Source organism: Grampus griseus (genome assembly GCF_964374135.1).
Source record: "Grampus griseus genome assembly, chromosome: 6".
Taxonomy (NCBI): Eukaryota; Metazoa; Chordata; class Mammalia; order Artiodactyla; family Delphinidae; genus Grampus; species Grampus griseus.
This window is the reverse complement of record NC_139000.1, coordinates 23,881,627-23,899,294: the sequence shown is the minus strand read 5'-3', so window position 1 is coordinate 23,899,294 and position 17,668 is coordinate 23,881,627. Positions and strand designations below refer to the sequence as shown.

The window sequence follows — 17,668 nt, the reverse complement described above, 5'->3', positions numbered from 1 at the left end:
CTAGAGTAGCTACCTGATGGCCTTGAGTCATTCTAATGGAGGGTAAGGTAGGGAGGGTCAGGAACACATCAGACCAGACCCAAATCTTCTGAGGGTTCTGAATGAGTTGAGTAGGTCTCAACTCAACGGATCTAGAAATGACAATGTTCTTGCAGTGGGCACTGAGATGTCCAGCCCAAGCCTGCTCCCCTTCCTCAAACTCTCCTTAGGCTCTTTAAATATCTCAAAATTCCCAGGGACTCAGGTGCCAACTCGGGTTGCTGGTAGTGACTGCCTGCAGCATAGCAAGAGAAGGACTGGGGGCAGCCTTTCTCCTCACAGGGCCTAACGTGGTGACCAAAAGCAAAGTGAAAGAAACATACAGATAAGACTCAGACCATCATGAAATAAAAGGGGAAAAGAGGATTATCATCGCTATTAAAGAAATGTACAAGTGGGCAACTTCAAAGAATTATTTTATACCTGCTCTAAAGAAGAAAAAGACATTCCAACAGTTACACTCTGGGTTGCCGGGCTCTGGCAAAGCACATTCACTCTTCTGATGATGGCGCTGATGGTCATTGGTATCACACCACTTTCGAATGACTTTAGCAAAGCCAAAGGTGCAATATTGAACCCAGCAGGGTCTGGCCTGAGAAAATACAATACCTGACACACAAGCTATATGTGTTCCCTTGAATAGTGACAAACTGGAAACAAAGCACACGTCCTGCAGTAAAGAGTTCGTTAGGTAGATGGTGGGCCATTCACTTGATGGAATATACAGTATGTGGTACCAAGAACAAGCTAGAAACAATAAAACATTAAGCAAAAAGAGGAAAACAGAAGATGATACGGATACTCTGATTTAACTATGTAAAATTATGAATGAATACAAATAAACATTAGAAGGAAACATGCAAAAATGAAAAAAAGTTGTGCTAGGTTGGGATTATGGGTGATTCCCTTCAAGTCATTATATAATTCTCATATTGTCATCTTGATAAATAGCAGGAAAACACAAGTTAAAAGCTTTTGTTTTAATAGAAATGCAACTAAGAATTTTTCTCTCTGCGGAAAGCATCTATCCTCAGCACGGCTCTAGGAGAACAAACTCTTCACGGTTCTTGAGACCTAGAGACGAAGGGGCGGGATCACAGCCGTGGGTCCCAGTTTGACCAGGGACGGCTGGACTCCAAACTCTGCAATCATCCTGGAGTGAGAGCCCCTGTGGCCCCAGGCTCCTCCGGAGGTCTGGTGCTCGTGCACACCCACGGGCTGCCTCCTGGCGGCTCCTGCCCGCCTCACCTCTCCTGGCCGGGCCCCTCTCCCTGCCAGGGTACCTACCAGCCTCGTTTTGATTGGAGGATGCATGCAAACTCCAGTGGTCTCTTCCTTCATGGGGAGAGAGAGTGGAGGAGAACAGCGAGAGTGGGCACAGTGGGGGGCGCTGGCGGGCTCTGCCTGCTCACGAGGAGAGGAGAGAAGGGAGGGGAAGGAGAGAAAGACAGCACAGTGCAAGATGGATCTGTGGACTCCAGACAGCTCTCAAGCCAGCCTCACCCGCAGCCTCCTTCCAGCCTCTGGCCACCTGGCTTCTGGTCCCTCCCTCTTCCCTCCTCTCTCCACCTTCTCTCCTCCTCTCTGGCCCTCCTCTGTCTTCTCCACTATCTGAGCAGAACGGCAGATCAAAACCCATTGCTGGGGCTGGCAGGTAGGGGCCCTGTCCTGTGCCAAGTGCACAGGACCGGGGTGCTGTTGAGGATTCTGAAGCATTGCCCAGGCCAAGCCAGAAAGAGCTCAGATGAATCAGTGAAGCAGCCATGGGGGCAAAATGAGCAATGGCCACATACTGGAGAGTCTTTGCCTTCCATGCCCCATGGCCTCCTGCACTCTGCTAAGTAAGGGCCCACATTATAGGTGGCTAAGTGAGTAGATGCCCAACAGAGAGCTACAAGAAAGAGGTACATCAGTGAGGAGGAACACAGAGTTTACCATTGAATCTGCCATGGCTCTTTATCTGTGTTCAGAAAATATATTGGCCGTGACCCTCCTCCCACATCTATGGACCCAGGCCTTGGCATCTCATATTGGCACTGGGGGGTGAGGGGACTTGCTGCTTACCTAGGCGATATCAAGCATTGTGAGAAAATGCCATGTCATTTGGGATACCGGGTTCCCTGGCCCCAGCCCTAAATAGTGCCATGCACCCAGCAGAGACCCAACAGCTTGTACCGGTGAGGATGAGAATGGTGAGGGAAGAATGCTCTGATGTCAGGGGAGGGAGCCACTGACAGGGTCAGTTTGGGTCTCAGGAAAGAACCATTACTCCAGGGAACAAATACATGCATCTTTTAGCTCATGAGCGTTTTCTTAAGTAGTTGGTATGATCCTGCCATAATGAATCCAGTAGAGCCTCTGGGAAAGTTGTTGCCTTCTTTTCCATCTCCAAATTGATCTAACTCCATCCTTTTTACTATCGTGCAGTCCCAGATGATCTCCAAGGGGCTTTTACAACCATTATTTACGATGGTCTCCATAATGGCCTTGTTTTACTATTCAGACGTGGGAGATGCAGAAATTGCATTTGCAAAATCTAAATCCATGGGTCTAGACCCTCTTGTTGACTGCTTCTAAATCCATTCTTCAGAAACAAGGGAGTCCACATTAGTCACCTAATGTGCAGTTAAGTTTTCCCACCCTACTTAAACTCCCCCTCCGGCTCTGGTCCTCAGGATAAATGTTATGCTCTATAAGATGCTACTAGGGCATAAATCACCAAGAAACAAAGACATTCTGCCTTGAGGCCAAAATGTGTACTGGCCACCAGTGTCTGTACTGAAGATTATAATGGATGACTTAAAGCTTTGCCCAGCATTGGACTTTTATGGTAAAGAAATGTTGGTCCATCCCACAAGCATCTCTGACCTTTCTAAATGGAGATTTAGATCTCAGATTTGAAACTCAAATTTCTAAATGCATCTAAGCGGATTTAAACAAAAGAACATCCCTGGGGCTCCCACACTTCTGACTTGTAGTAAATGAACAGGATTTCACATGCAATAGGATACTATTTTGAAATACCATTTATGTTTTCTCCTGGTATTTCCTTCCCTCCTTGGGTCTTTTCTACATTTAGGCACCTAGGTTCTATATGGCTTTTGAGTTCCAAAATCTGACTCTCTGGGGAACAGAAAGGTTTTGGCATAGATAAATGATGGTGAAAATGTGTAAGCCTTCATCCAGATAAGAAAGGAGATTGCCAGCTTGAGGATAAGCGAGGGAAGTCAGAAGGAAAGGGAGAACGGGTAGACATTAGTGAGTGCTGCACAAAGGGTCTCTGGGCCCCCCGTTCATAGGCAGAGGCTGGGGGACAGGGATTAAAGAGCAGTGGGGACCTGCACCCCTCTACTCAGGTAGAGATGGGAGAGCAGAGCAGAATGGCTGTGTGGTTGTGTCCAGCAGATAGGGATTCACATCCCAGCGGCACCGCGATCTCCATCCACCCAAAAGGGGCATAAGTGAAGCAGCGGGTGTCCCAGATGTATCAGCAAATAGGTGACTTCACGAACTAAAGAGACTTCCGTCCCTCTCCCCGTGCCCTGAAGAACACGGATGAATCCCCAGGAAGACTGAAGAGGCACCTGATTTGACTTGAGCTTAAGCTTCAGCTCTCCTGCTAGAATGAGGTTCAAAATAAAAACTAAGTTACTGAGACAAATGGAAACTCAGTTCTTCTGACACCCAACCCAGGGCCCATTCTGGGCCCTACACAACCTTCCTTTGGCCAGGCCATCTCCTCCCTGACACATGAACTCCTGACTAATGTCCCCTGACCCAGACGAGACCTGGATTATGATGCTCTGCAGCTGGGTGAGTGGTTCTTGCTGTACAGGGATCAGGGAGGGGCACGCCCCAAAGAGAGAGCATCAGAGACACAGAAGGTATGGGTGTTCACGGTCTGTGTTACCTGGGGAAGGAAGCTGGCATGACTGACCTGGAGTAGAGGGTGGGACTCTGCATCCCAAGGTCAACATGATTGATGTGTCCATGTGCCCACCTTCTAACACCCCACACTCTACCGACACCCACACCCCCCTGCACACCAGATGAGAACACCAGAGGGAGAGTGCGTGCTGTCTTCACTCACTTGCCTTCTTCCCTTCCCATTCTCACACCTGCTTCCCTCCCAGGCAGAAACTCTTATCTGATCTTGAAGAGTCTACGATGCAGATTCCAGGAACCCGCAGACAGCAGAGCTGCAGAGGTTGTAGGACTTGGATTGCTACATTGAGCTACATAATAACAGAGTTGGGGATTACAGAAGAAAAGAGCTGGGAAAAAGCAGGGGATGCTACAAGAGTGAAGCTAGAAAGAATGTTTTTGTGGAGAGTTTGGGGATGTAAGTCCTCGGGGAAGTGCAAGGTGCAAAAGAATTAAGAGAGAAGCAAAATGAGATTCAAGAACTGTTACCAGGAGGTGTTCATTTAATCTTCTTTCATTATCTTAAGAGATGCCAGTTAAAGACTGAATTTTTCTTATCATTCTTGGCTGTTTGGACCATGTTTCGTTCCATGCAGAGACTGGATCATAAGGGTAAAGAGACATTAAGGGTTAAACTAGCTCCAATAGTGTCTTGGTTTAATGAAGGCAAGAAAATCTGTCCCACTCCTCTCTCTCCAGCTCCCTGTCCTTCTAGCTCTGGCCTGAGGCACCAGGGCAGGGACACAGCTTTAAGACTTTCTTCCAGCCCCAGACCCTAAGTCTAGCCTTCCTTGGCTATCTTTAGAGACACAGATGTCATGCTCCCCATCACCCTAACATCAAGGGCAGAAAGGGCTGCAGCTCGCATTTCTTTGATGCTGGGAAGAACAAATGGAGGAGATGGAGGTAAGAGGACCAGACAAAGGGAGAAGCAGGCTGCTGGAGTCCCTCTTCCCCTCTAGGACACTTCGGCACTCATGGAGATAGGTCTCTGGAGTGAAGTAAGGTCAAAGCCAATGATGCCAAGGAAAGCCCGAAATACTAGCCCTCCAGCATACCTTCTGTGTGCATGTGCTCTGTGAACATGCACTTGTGCCTCAAATCCGCACAAATAAGAAGGATGCTTCATCTTGAAAAAAGGTATTCACTGCAAACTTCAGCTGTGAAGTGGGCAGCTGTGTCTTGTACAAAAACCTCAGCTGTCCCGTGGCTGGGCAGTGCAGCACCTGGACCCTGTTTCAGAGCTCAGTCAGAGCTGCCCAGAGACATAAGCAAAGTGTCCTGGGGACACGGAATAAGCTCCCTGCTGTTGGAGGGGTGCAAGCAGAGACTGGACAGTAACTTGGTAGGCATTGGCACCTGAGATCAGGGGATCTCTGGGTCCCTGCCAGATGCTGCTTCCTTTCTAATCTCAGTCTGTTATGCCAAACACAGAAAAGGTGAGGCAGTTAAATCCACAAGCTGGATCTGCAACACAATGGTTTTTAAGGGAATCCCATCACTCCTGTCAAAGCCATGATGTATTTTTTTGTAAACTAACCCTAGTTCTCAGATCCAGCAGACCTTTTAAATAATAATAAGTAATCATTATTTTGCTCATGCTGTACCTTCTGCATAGAATGCTTTGGTCCACTTCCTCCATCTGGCAAACTCCTACTCATACCTTAAAACCCTAGCAACATGAAGCCTTCTTTTTCCTAGTGCCCCCAGACAGGGTTAGGCACAGGGTCCCACAGCAGTAGCAGTTTATACAGACTCTCTTAGAGTGTTTGAAACACAGCCCTTCTTCCAGGCATTGCTCTTCTCCAAAATGGTAAGTTCCCTAAAGAAGAGTCCAGATTTAGTTCAATTAGATGCAAAGGGCACCAGAGAAAGAGCCAGAACATCTGGGCTCCAGCTCCAGCTTGGTCCCTGGGTGATTACCCCACTCTGGGACTCAGTTTCCCAATCTGGGCAAAGGGGCGATGAGGTGTTTCCGGGTTACCCTATCTTGGCAATCTGTCTAACAAAAAGGCCATGAATAACCAGCTCCATTTACTTGAGCATGGGAAGGAAGTAACTCTGCAGGTCCCCGAGCTGGGTGTTGCCCACTGTCAGTTCTCAAGCAGTTTATCTGAAGGCGCTGACTCGAAGCTCTCAGACTGTACCAGCTCTCCAGAAGAGAAGTATAGTTGCATAAATTACAGATGATTTCCTTGTGCTAGCTGAGGCAGGAGCAGTGATCATTCCTAAAGCCTGGACAGCATTTTGCCTCATTTGTCCCCTCTTGAAAGCCTTCCAGAAATCCTTCCCATCCACCACACCCTTGTCCAGGGAGCCAGTCCTGAATGACTCCCACTTCTGGCTTCTCCCCAAGCATCTTCCACACGTCTCTCCTGTTGATCCTGACCCTTTACCAACCTGAGCCCCCTCCAGCCTCTAGCTGCCCTATCCATTCCCAGAGCCTCGTACGCAGCCAGGCGCAGAGTAAGTTCTCAGGAGACAGTTTTTGACTTGGCTCACGTTTTGACTCACATGCCAAATTCATGCACCATGATTTATGCTCCAGTATACTTGGGTATTAGGCTGAGCCCAGCCTAAGATACATCCAATTTTGCCTGTGTCATCTAATCACGTTTATAATATCTTATACACATTTATGGTGCTTTATATGTGGGGCTCTCTCTCTCATGTGATCCTTACAATACTCTTAGGCAGACAGGGCAAACAACGACATCCTCATTTGACAGAAGATGGGGCAGCAACTATCCAATGACAAGGCTCTTAAGCTGAAGAGCGGAGAGTGGAGCCAGGTCTGGCCTGCATGACTCCTGGCTCAGTGCTCCCTTCCCTGAAAGGGCTTCCCACCTGCAGGCATCCCATCCTGAAGGAGAGACCTCTATGCAGAGGATGGAGGATGGTAGGGAGGCACGAGGGGCCTAGAAACCTAGGTGAGGCCTTGAGCTGGTACTCTAGGCCGGAGCATGTTGTTGCAGGAGACAGCAAGAGATGTCCCAGGGCAGGCATGCATGCGGGCATGCAGCCCAGGAAGCCAAGAAGCCGAGACGGAAGCACGGAGGAGCAGCAGACAGGCAGGGTGGGGCCCCTGCAGCCACCCTCAGAGGACAGGGAGCGCGGCCCTCCCTCGGGGGCTCTGTGAGGTGGAAGGACCCGTGATGCCTGAACCCTGGAAGAAAGCTGATCCCTGAGCCTCCAGGCTGTGCGCAGGACAAGAGGAAGAGCCTTCCCAGCAGCGATGCCCACCTCTGTCCATCCGTCCCACTGCCAAGGTGTTTCTATGGTCTGTGGCTTTTCTGGTTTTAGCAAAATGGGAAGTTTACCAGAGGAGTGGCTTCTGTGAAATCCATCAGCAGATCACCTGGCTCCAAGGTAAAGGCACCTCCTCGGTCAGAGGGGCTCTACAAAGGCAGACAAAAATATCCCAGTTAGCGCCGGCTCTGGACTGACAGTGGAATTTCAACAGAAGATACAGACGGTCCTGACCTCTCTCCTCTTCCCCTTTTCTAACACTGAACTCATTATCATGCCAACCCCCACCAGAGTTCTCTTAACTCAGTAGTGTACAAAATGTTGACACCAAACCCTGAGTTTTTCTGAAATCTTAATGGGTAGAAGTAGGGTATAGGGTGGAGAACTGTCTTTTTTGAAGCTGCAAACAATTTTTCTTAAATGCTTTGACTGCTCTTTGACTGGCCTTTGGGGGGAAAACACTTCAAAGACTGCTTTGAATATATAAACAGAGAGTAAAGACCTCAACCTGGATCAAGACCTCAAGGAGCTGAACTCATCTGCACAATAACGAGGAAGAGCTTTATGGTAGGAGAGTGATTTTCAGATGGTACCTCTGAAAATCACGTTCATTTTTTGGGAAAATTTTTTTTTCGCCTTGCCTTGGGGGTATCTCAGCAGCATGGGGGGCCTTGAAACCCTCTGTGGAAAAAAATAAGTCGCATTTACTTGGTGCAAGCAGGACCCTAAGGAGAGAGATGGCCAGAAGAGGGAGCCTTGTGGCTTCTGGTATGATGTTGCCTGCATCTCCACTGAATTCCCTTCTGTTTTGTAAATGTCTTTGCGTGGTTTTAACCATGGCCTGGGATATACAGAGGAGCCTGTGTCCACACTTGGGACAAAGCAGCGCTAGGGACTCAGCACAGTGGAGGGGAACCCAACTCCAGTTCCCAGGAGGTGATCTACAGAAAAGTGGGGAGCCTCAGTCTGGGCCAGTCACTGGCTGAGGGATCCAGCCGGATCCTGCTGGACACAGAGGTATTCCCAGAAACCCCGGGAAGGGACCCTGTGAAAGACTGTCCTCAGTCATATACGATGCGGCCTGGACTATTGGTACTTAGATGTTACCAGGAATCATGATCCCTGGAGCTACAGAAGCCTCGGGCATCCTGTTTGCACAAGCACTTTAATCTCTGCTGGACCCATGAGCTGGGCATCGTAGCAGATCTTATTCTCTTTTTTGGGAAGAGGAAACTGAGGCTCGGAGAAACAAGGGCTGTGGAGTGACTACTTGTTTCAAGCAGCCATAGGTGTTTGAAAGGAGCAGTTGGGCCCCAAGTCTTGGCCCCCAAGACTCTAAGGTTCCAATCTTGCATTAGGGGCCCCACCTCATGCACACAGTGTTCCTCAGCGGGGTCCACAGACCAAGCAACCTTTGACTCAGCATCTGCTTGGAGAGCAAGACATGTGACCGCCTTTGGACCAATTGCTGAAGAGTGACCACAGCTAAGCATCACTCAAAGGAAACCAAGAGAAATGTCTTGTGCCTTAGTAACAGCCCATTCACATCATTGGCAACTTCCTGAAATTTCAGAGTGACAAATAGAATAACATTTCCCGCTTTCAAACCGTTAACACAGGCTATCCCATAAAAGGAATGGGATAGGGATACCTCTACGTTTTTACTCCTCCAAATTTTCCATTATGGGGGATAAAAACCCATTTCTTGCTTTCTGTCTTCACAGTAGAGTAACAGCTTTTGCAGGGATGATATTCTAAACCTAAAATTGCCCTCAAAAATCTCTTAAATTTCCCTTCAAGTACAAAGTACATGCTTTTATATTATACCATTTGTCTCTCATACGTGGTTATCTTTCAGGGACAGGTTATATAAAACACACGCTTTGGTGGTTATTACTGTAGCTTTACAAGTGCACAGACTTGATGATGCAAAGTTTAAATGCATACAGATGCCACACACAATTTATGCAGAGTTCTCGGCAAGTATAGCTACTCCTCAGGGCTTTTCCGCCGTACCTTGGCCCCTGGGGACAGCTGGCCCTTGCCTTCTGAATTCTGAGGCGAGCTGAGTTTGTGGACCTTGGGGGATGCCAGCGGCACTGAGACTTGTGTGGTGGTGGCCATGGTGGTGGCCATGGCTGGAGTTGTGGTCGCTCCCGCTGCCTCGGCCAGGTCTGGAGGGAGGTCGTCTTCATCACTGCGGTTACTAGAAGCACATGAAGCTCTGCTCATTACAATAATAAACAGGCTGAGGGGAGTGGAGGGAGGTGGGGAGGGCTGGGACAGCTAGGGTGGGGATTGGGGGCTTCCCAAACAGATGTCTACCAGATGTCCAGCTTACAGGGGCCGATATGTTGACCTTCAGCCAAAGCAAGTCTGGGCTGGATTTTCTGTCACTTGCCCAGGGATTAAAACAATGTTTTATTATGAGAAAATATGTATAACGTAATATTTATCATTTTATCCATTTGTCAGTTTACAATCCAGGGGCTCAAACACATTCACAATGTTGTATAACAAGGACTTTATCTATACGCCAAACTTTTTTATCATCCCAACAGCAACTCTGCACTCACTGAACGACAGCTCCTCGTGGCCCCCTCTCCACAGACCCTGGTAACATTTGCTCTGCTGTTGAGGCTCAGGGTGGGCCACCCCCAAATATGCCACAATGGCATATTGATTCTTTTTTATTAGGATAGAGTTGTTTTTATTTTAATAAAATTACATGGAGAAAAAGCTTAATATGTTTTTTATATAGCATTTTTTTGAAGACCCTGAAGGAAAGATTGAATTACCATCATCATCGAAAATTTATTCCTGGAAACATCTGCAGGATTTTTTTTTCGTATTTTCAAAATTGTAATTAGGTATTACCAAATAAAGTAATAAACAACTTTTAACTCAGAGTGCAAAATGAAAGCACCTTGTTATTTTAAAGGTGCAAAAGCAAGAAAATACGACATAAACTTATCCATTTTTAAATAGTCGTCCGTGTGATGGGTAAATGCCATTTAAAAACATTTTCAATAGAAAAATGATTTATAAATCAGTTTTCAGAAGATCAAAAAAATCAATGTTTAATACCAACCTTAACTATAAATAAAAAGAATATTGTCATCTCTCCTGTTTTTGCTTCAACATTTATGTCTTCTGCTCTTTGCCTTTCAGAGAAAATATTGCATGGTAAGGCTGCCGTCTTTTTGGACGAGGAGAAGGATCAAGATCTTCTTCAATGTAACCTCTTTCCATACAAGTCTGAGTAGAAGGAAAACCAGCTTCCCAGAAATTCTCTGGTGTGTTGGGTGGAATGTAGCAAAATCGGTGGCTTGAGCAGGAAGCCAACTTCTTTTCTCTTTCTTCTGCTGGAAAATCTGCATAAAAAATTTCACATTACTTACACGTGTGTCCAAGCAATTTTCTTCTTTCTTCTTTTTTCCGGACCACCTCAATATGAGGAAAATTTTGTAAGCTAGTCTCCCTTTCATCATCTTTAAAATATGGCTCCACAAATGCTTTCTGTTTGACTTTATCTTGTTTATCACCAGGAGAGTTTGGTTTCTTTGTAGCAGTTGACAACTCTTCATCTGCTAGTTGGGGGAAGCTATCCACCAAACAGGATTCATATTCTTCATGTGTAGTCCGATCAAACATATCTTCCAAGCTATCATTCATTTTTCTTTCTCCATTTGGACTTTTTTCTCCCTTCTGCTCTTGATTCTTCTTTTTTTTTTTTTTTTTTTTTTTTGTGGCACACGGGCCTGTCACTGTTATGGCCTCTCCCGCTGCAGAGCACAGGCTCCGGACGCGCAGGCTCAGCAGCCATGGCTCACGGGCCCAGCCGCTCCGCGGCATGTGGGATCTTCCCGGACCGGGGCACGAACCCGCGTCTCCTGCATCGGCAGGCTGACTCCCAACCACTGCGCCACCAGGGAAGCCCTTGATTCTTCATTTTTAAAAGCATACTTTCACTAACCAATGGACAGTCCATGTCCACTGTCTCTCCTCCTGCTAATCTTGACTGACTGCCATCCTTTGTATCTACTACAGTGATATCCATTTTATACTGAGAAAGGTCTGCTCCTGGATCTATACTCCCCTGGATGTTTTCAAAGGATACATCTTGGTTGTTTTGTAGAGACTTTGTTTTAGCAATTCTACACGGATTTAACTGAAGAACTGAGGCAAGTTCACATGCTCCATGGACTGACCTGGTTTTTATTTTTAGAGGCTCACGAGAACCAGCACCCTTCGTGTCATCAAAAAGATTCTCTGTCTCCAAACTTTCACGTGGACGTAGAGGAATTTTAAAGATAGAATTTTCTTCCTCTATTTGTAACAGTGTTTTATTATCTGGAGATTTACTCAAGGACTGGGGGAGGGACTCCTGTAAACTGCTGGGCTCTTCTGGGGAATCTTTGGTTAACCCACAGCTCCCACTCAAGGCCTTACGGCTTGAGGAAGAGCCCTTTGGAACAGGCTTCAAAACCTCATGGAGAGTCACTTGCCTAAACCCGACTTTAGAGTTCTCACTTCCTTGGCTTTTCTCTTGACGCTGAATAGGTGAAAATCGATCAGACAGATCCAGAGGTTTATCCATCACATAGTCTCCATTCATGTAAGAATGACTATCTGGTGGAAAAGGAAAAGCATTTTCTTTATCAAAGGAGGCTTGGGGGCAGCTTACTTCATCTTCACTTTCTTCCTTGATTTTCTTCCTTTTGATTCGGCCTCCCAGTGATTTCATGTTTATCAGTAACAGTATCTTTAACAGTAACAGTATCTTTAATGTGATCAATACTATCCTGTTCACTTGTATTTTTATTTATAAGCACCTGCTTATTAGAAGATGACTGGTTAGTGATCCTCTTCACTTCAGCCCCGATATTATGATGTGTGAAAAGGGCACCATCTTCAGATTTTGATCTAGGTTTCTCTGGTCTAGAATTAGAAGTGTTGCTGAAAGGCGTTGTTTACAGATGGTGTTTTTCCCAGTCTCTAAAAGAGAAGGGGACAAACTTGTATTCAAACCTAAACTACTTTTCACATTAGGGGTAGCGCCAAATACAGGAGATGATACCCAAGTAGTCAATTCTTCTTGAGGAGGAGTCTTTGAATTCGAATCTAAAAATCTTAAACTATCTTCACTATTTCTTCTAGATTCCTCAAAACGTTTTTTGTGATCTCCTTCCAGACAGTGGTAGAGCTCATCACCAAGAAGGCTCATAGGACCTCGAGATTCAGACTCATCTTGAACACTAAGTCCAAGTGTTTCAGCAACAACTGCAGCTAAATCATCAGGAGGATAACTGCTTTTTCCATGTGTGTTGGCCACTGGAGCTTGACTCTGATCACGTGTCAGCCACTAGAATTTCACGTTCATTATGTTTATGTTGTGAATGAATTGAAGACTGTGGTACTTTTCTCCATTCACGTGCACACCGAGTGCTCCAGTTTAGTATGTGTTGGTTCTACGTGTCGGACGTGGAGGTTCTCCTTCCTTCGTAGTCGGTTAGCGCCAGAAAATGAAACGGTTGTTATTGGTGAATCTGGAAAAACATCTTCCTCAGATTCAAGACCAGGTGCTTGACATGGTTGATCATGCTCAATTTTCTGCTGCAGCTGTTCAGAAAGATTTTTATTTTCTTCCTGCATTCTTTTCATTCATAAGCTCTGTGATAAGTTTAAGATTCTGCTGTCGAATATTTTCAAACTCTTGCTGTTTCTTCCGCATATGTTCTTCAGTTACCGCACAGCGATCACATAATCCTGCTCTGAATCGATCTTCTAAAACTTTAATGGTGTCACGAAGGACTTTCCGTGGCTCTCTCAGCTGTTGATTTTTGGTGAAGAATTCTTCTAGTCTCTGTGCAACTAAACTTCGTTCCTTTTTCAGTTTGGTTACTTTTACTTGTAGACCTTGTACTTCTTTATCATGATACTCCTTTAGTTTTGTCCAAAGATCCTTAAAGTCATTAGATACATCTGCAGAACTGGGGCCTCCACAACTGCTTCCCGAGACGTTCATCTTACTTAATATGCTCACACTTCTACTGCCTAATGTTTTCTGACCTTTTCTGTTACATTATACAGGTCTGAAGTTGTCTTTGGCCAATTCAAATACGGCTTGCAAGATTGCCTCGAGATTCTCGAAAGCCCCAGCAGGAACGCAAGCACGCTCTGGAGCGGGGAAGAGACGGCCGTTTGCTTTTCTCCTCGTTCCCTCCCTAATCTGCCACACCGCCAGCAGCCAAGCTGCCCCCTTGGGGCAGCCAGTGTCTTCCAGGGCTGGGGGACGGCCCGAGGGCCCAGGATTTTTTAATTAATCCAGTAAGAGATAGTTTTACTATTAAGCAACATATGTATTAACTATGAGATGTAATATCCTAGTTATGAAAATTTGCATTTTTAAAACAACTTAGGGTAATTTTTTCCTGTGGTAGTAAGAAAAAGTAATTACTTTTGGCATTTAAATTAGAAATAAATATTTATCAGTATAGTTTGTACTGGTCTCCAAGAGAATATTGAAACTTTGTTTAGGGCCTCAAGTTTTCTTCTCCTCTTCATGATGTTAAATTGTAACCTAAAATGTTGTAAAAAGTTATTCCTTAATTTCTTTTTTTTAAAATAAATTTATTTATTTTATTTATGTATTTTTGGCTGTGTTGGGTCTTTGCTGCACGCAGGCTTTCTCTAGTTGCGGTGAGCAGGGACTACTCTTTGTTGCGGTGCACGGGCTTCTCAGTGCAGTGGCTTCTCTTGTTGCAGAGCATGGGCTCTAGGCGTGCGGGCTTCAGGAGCTGTGGCATGTGGGCTCGGTAGTTGTGGCTCATGGGCTCTAGAGCGCAGGCTCAGTAGTCGTAGCCCACGGGCTTAGCTGCTCCACGGCATGTGGGATCTTCCTGGACCAGGGCTCGAACCTGTGTCCCCTGAATTGGCAGGCAGATTCTTAACCGCTGTGCCACCAGGGAAGTCCCAGTTATTCCTTAATTTCTGACAGACTTTCTCCTTTCTGCTTGTTACGTGGTGTAAAGGTCTGTCATATTGATTATTTTGAATTAAAGTTACTTAAGAAATGGCCAACACTCTGACCCTCCTTTCTGTCTCCCTGAAAGCAGGAAATAAATCTCTCGTGTGACAGGTGTACTCCCTGCACCTGAAGATAGAAGGACCCCTTTATCATCAGAGTCAGGGGATTTGGGCCTAGAGGCCTGTATAAACAAACCCTGTTACTTCTTTAAGTTACTACCCCAAGCCCAAACTCTGTCTAGATTCTTCACTAAATGAGCACCCAAAAACTAAGTTTCTTTGTCCTGTCAAATCCTCACAACTTTATTGTTTCTTTGTCTAAAAAGTAGAAAAGCTGCCTGCTTTGGGCACTTCTTAGGTTCCATTTCTATGAGACCTCCATGTGCATGAATTAAAATTTCTTTCTTTTTAACCTTTTCAGTTTATTATTAGTCCAGCCACAAGAACTCAAAAAGGGTAAAGGGGAAATTCCACACCCCTCCCCTACGATGCTTTCTGTCCGGATGAATTTGACTACTCTAGGTACCTCGTATAAGTGGAATCATACAGCAAATGTTCTTCTGTATCAGGCTTGTTTGAACATAATGTTTTCAAGGTCCATCCATGTCATCACATAAGTCAAAATGTCATTCCTTTTTATGGCTGAGTAACATTCCATTGTATGGACAGACTGTATTTTGTTTATCCCTTCATCTGTTGATGGACAATTGGGTTGTTTCCACCTTTTAGCTATTGTGAATAGTGCCGTTATGAACACTGGTGTTCAAACATTTGTTTGAGTCTCTGCTTTCAACTCTTTTGAACTGAAATTCCACATAGGAGTGGAATTGCTGAGTTGTATGGTAGTTCTATGTTTAATGTTTTGAGGAACCACCAAACCAAGGGATGTTATTCTGAGGAGCCTCCCTTAGGAGGGTAAGCATAAGACTTGTAGGAACCTCCTGTTCTGAGCGAAGGGTGTAATGACTCCTTTCGTGGCCTAACAGCAACTGTCTCTTCGGTGTGATAAACTGATTATAGAGAAGGAGTTGCACACAATTGTTCTGGGGCCAAGCAGCTCTGGTCTTCGACCCTCTCTGATCGAGTGGGATGAGCCAGGATGGAAAGGACACTAGACAGGAAGTCACCATGTGGGAGAAGTCTCCCTCACGGCAGCTGGGGCTTATCTCCAGGGCCTGGCTTTGTTGGGAAGGCCTGACTTCCCACAAGGTACGTCAAGGCTGGAAGCTCTTCTGATCTGATCATCCCAGCACAGAGCAGCACCATCAATCCCCCACCCTTAGCATGGACAGTATTTTCTCAAATTTATAGAAATAGACAAGTTCCCTCTCCCCTGCTGCCAGCCAGATTGCTGCCTGCACAGGAAAGGGCTAACTCAGCAGGCCCCAGATGCTCAAACCCTGTACATTCCAAAGGAACCACTGGCCACTGACAAGCTCCTGAGAGAACCTCTGGACCCTTGAAATATCCTGCTGGATAAGTGTGTCTTTGCACACCTAAGACCTTGAGCTATGCCAGATAGCTTATGCTATCAATGTGATTTATGACAAACACCTGGTGTCTAAGGTAAATTCATGAAACATTTTAATAAGTAAAATTTTATGTAGTAGTATGAGTCTTTTCTTTGAAATGATTTCTATTTTAACAATATATGCATAGAAAAATGTCTAGAGTAATAGTCATAAATGTGAACATTGGTTATTTTTGACGGTGTGATTCTAGGGAATGAGTTACTTTTCTCTTTGGACTTTTCTGTCTTGCCTGAATACCTTTAGATTTTTACACTATGTTTAAATACATAGTTAAGTTATATATCTGGGTAAAAATTAAGCAGCCCATCATTTTCTAAACATACCAGCTGACATCAATATAAAGATGATGCTTTGACCTGCCTTCAACTGTTTGCAGAGTTTGCTTCTCCTTTCACTCTGCACACAGCAGCCACACCTTTCCTCCCTATGCCGTATTTCAAGAAAAGAACACAGCTGAGATTTTTGTTTATATCCTAAAAAGCAGCAGTTTGAAAACTTTTTCAGAGCACCTGAATATCATGATGCTTTGATGGAGTACCCTAAAACCCAAACAAGCACACATAATTCTGGCCTAGGAACTAGGAATACTGTAACAGCTAAAAAGGGCACACACACCCCTGCATCTCAAAACTAATGATGCAGAATTATTTTTTAGGAAATGGGACATCTGAGGTTTTCCAATCTGTATCCCCAACCAAGTGTTTATTAACTTTATCAATCTCTGTGAGTGGAAGAGATGAGTAAAGAAGTGGTAACGAGTGTCAACAGTACCATTACTATTTATGGGATGAAAACTTAAAACTGGGAAAATCTTATCCATCGATTTTGCTATTTACTACTAATGGGAAAAATGCTGCCATTCTTTGATTTTCAAAGCAGAATACTTTGGGGTATCTTAAGAAATACACATGAAGTTAGAGGTTTGACAATGGCTTCCTTAAAAGAGGCAATTTGGTGAGTTAGCTAAATTTTCTTTCCTTCCAGGTCAGGTATTAGTCATTGCTTCCAAAGTGATTACATATCCCGAATGGGTGATAATAACATTTTGAGTTCTGAAATGTGAAAGGTTAATCCTGCCAGCTTTATCCTCAGGGGAGCAGATTTTTCATGGTTTAATTTGTCCCCCAGAGATCATTAGGACTGCTAATTATTTGAATCTTACTCGTTTTGGCTTCCCTAGGAAATACAGCTGCTATACTGTCAAGAAACTTCTATTAACGCTAATGAGGTGGGATGTGTCTGCCCTGAAACTGCACTCCCCTTTCTTCTCCTTTTCACAAGGTGCAAGTGGCAGGCCTGAGCTGGCTGTTTGAGAACTGCATCTGGAGTTACACTCCTTGTCCTATACTCTGTACTCTCAGTACCTCCTAAACTTGACCTCTTCAGAGGCTTCAGGTCCATAAGAAAAAGGAAGGGGAACTAACTCATCTTTCAGCCAGGGCTAGGCTGAAAGCTAGGGCTTTACCCACACTATCTCATGTTTACCCTCACAAAATCCTTACCCATTTTACAGACGAAGGAGACGTTCAAAGAGTAATTTTCCCAAGAGCTTGTAACAGTAAACTAGAAGCCTTTCTAACTCCAGAGCCCCACGCTTTCCACTGCACCCAAAGATCCCCCTGCAGCTCTCTGACCAATTATACATCCAGGCACGATACCTGGGCCACAGCCAAGGTCAAGAAATTCTAACTACCATTGTGATTATGCTAATATACCACCACCCTTACTGTAGCATTTGCCTGTCTTCTTTGGATTATAATTAAAATTTATTAGAGGGAAATCTGTCTCTCCCTCTAATAAATTACGAGTCCTTGCATGGGAATTGTCAAAGTCACTTTGTTCTTCCCCCACAGTGCCTAGAATATCCCTGTGCACATGGTAGCCAAAACAACTTT

At 45.2% G+C, this 17,668-nt stretch overlaps 1 protein-coding gene and 1 pseudogene across 4 annotated transcripts in view; both read right to left on the bottom strand.

Annotated features, from left to right (window-relative positions):
- Positions 1-17,668, bottom strand: part of EPB41L4B (erythrocyte membrane protein band 4.1 like 4B) — a gene marked incomplete at its 5' end in the record, with an annotated part of 140,525 nt that overhangs the window by 8,995 nt on the left and 113,862 nt on the right. Inside the window, 3 exons of one of the 3 annotated variants that reach the window (XM_082656501.1) lie at positions 1,327-1,443; positions 7,284-7,361; positions 9,229-9,409. In XM_082656501.1, coding sequence (XP_082512627.1) covers positions 1,327-1,443; positions 7,284-7,361; positions 9,229-9,409 — 376 coding nt within the window. Of the gene's footprint in view, positions 1-1,326; positions 1,444-7,283; positions 7,362-9,228; positions 9,419-17,668 lie in introns of all 3 variants that reach the window. The other 2 variants (XM_082656502.1, XM_082656503.1) reach the window with 2 other exon arrangements.
- On the bottom strand, positions 10,357-13,240 carry LOC309823877 (DNA endonuclease RBBP8-like; annotated as a pseudogene). The gene is made up of 2 exons: positions 11,134-13,240; positions 10,357-10,925 (listed from the first exon to the last, which is right to left on the bottom strand). The product of its transcript is annotated as a DNA endonuclease RBBP8-like (transcript).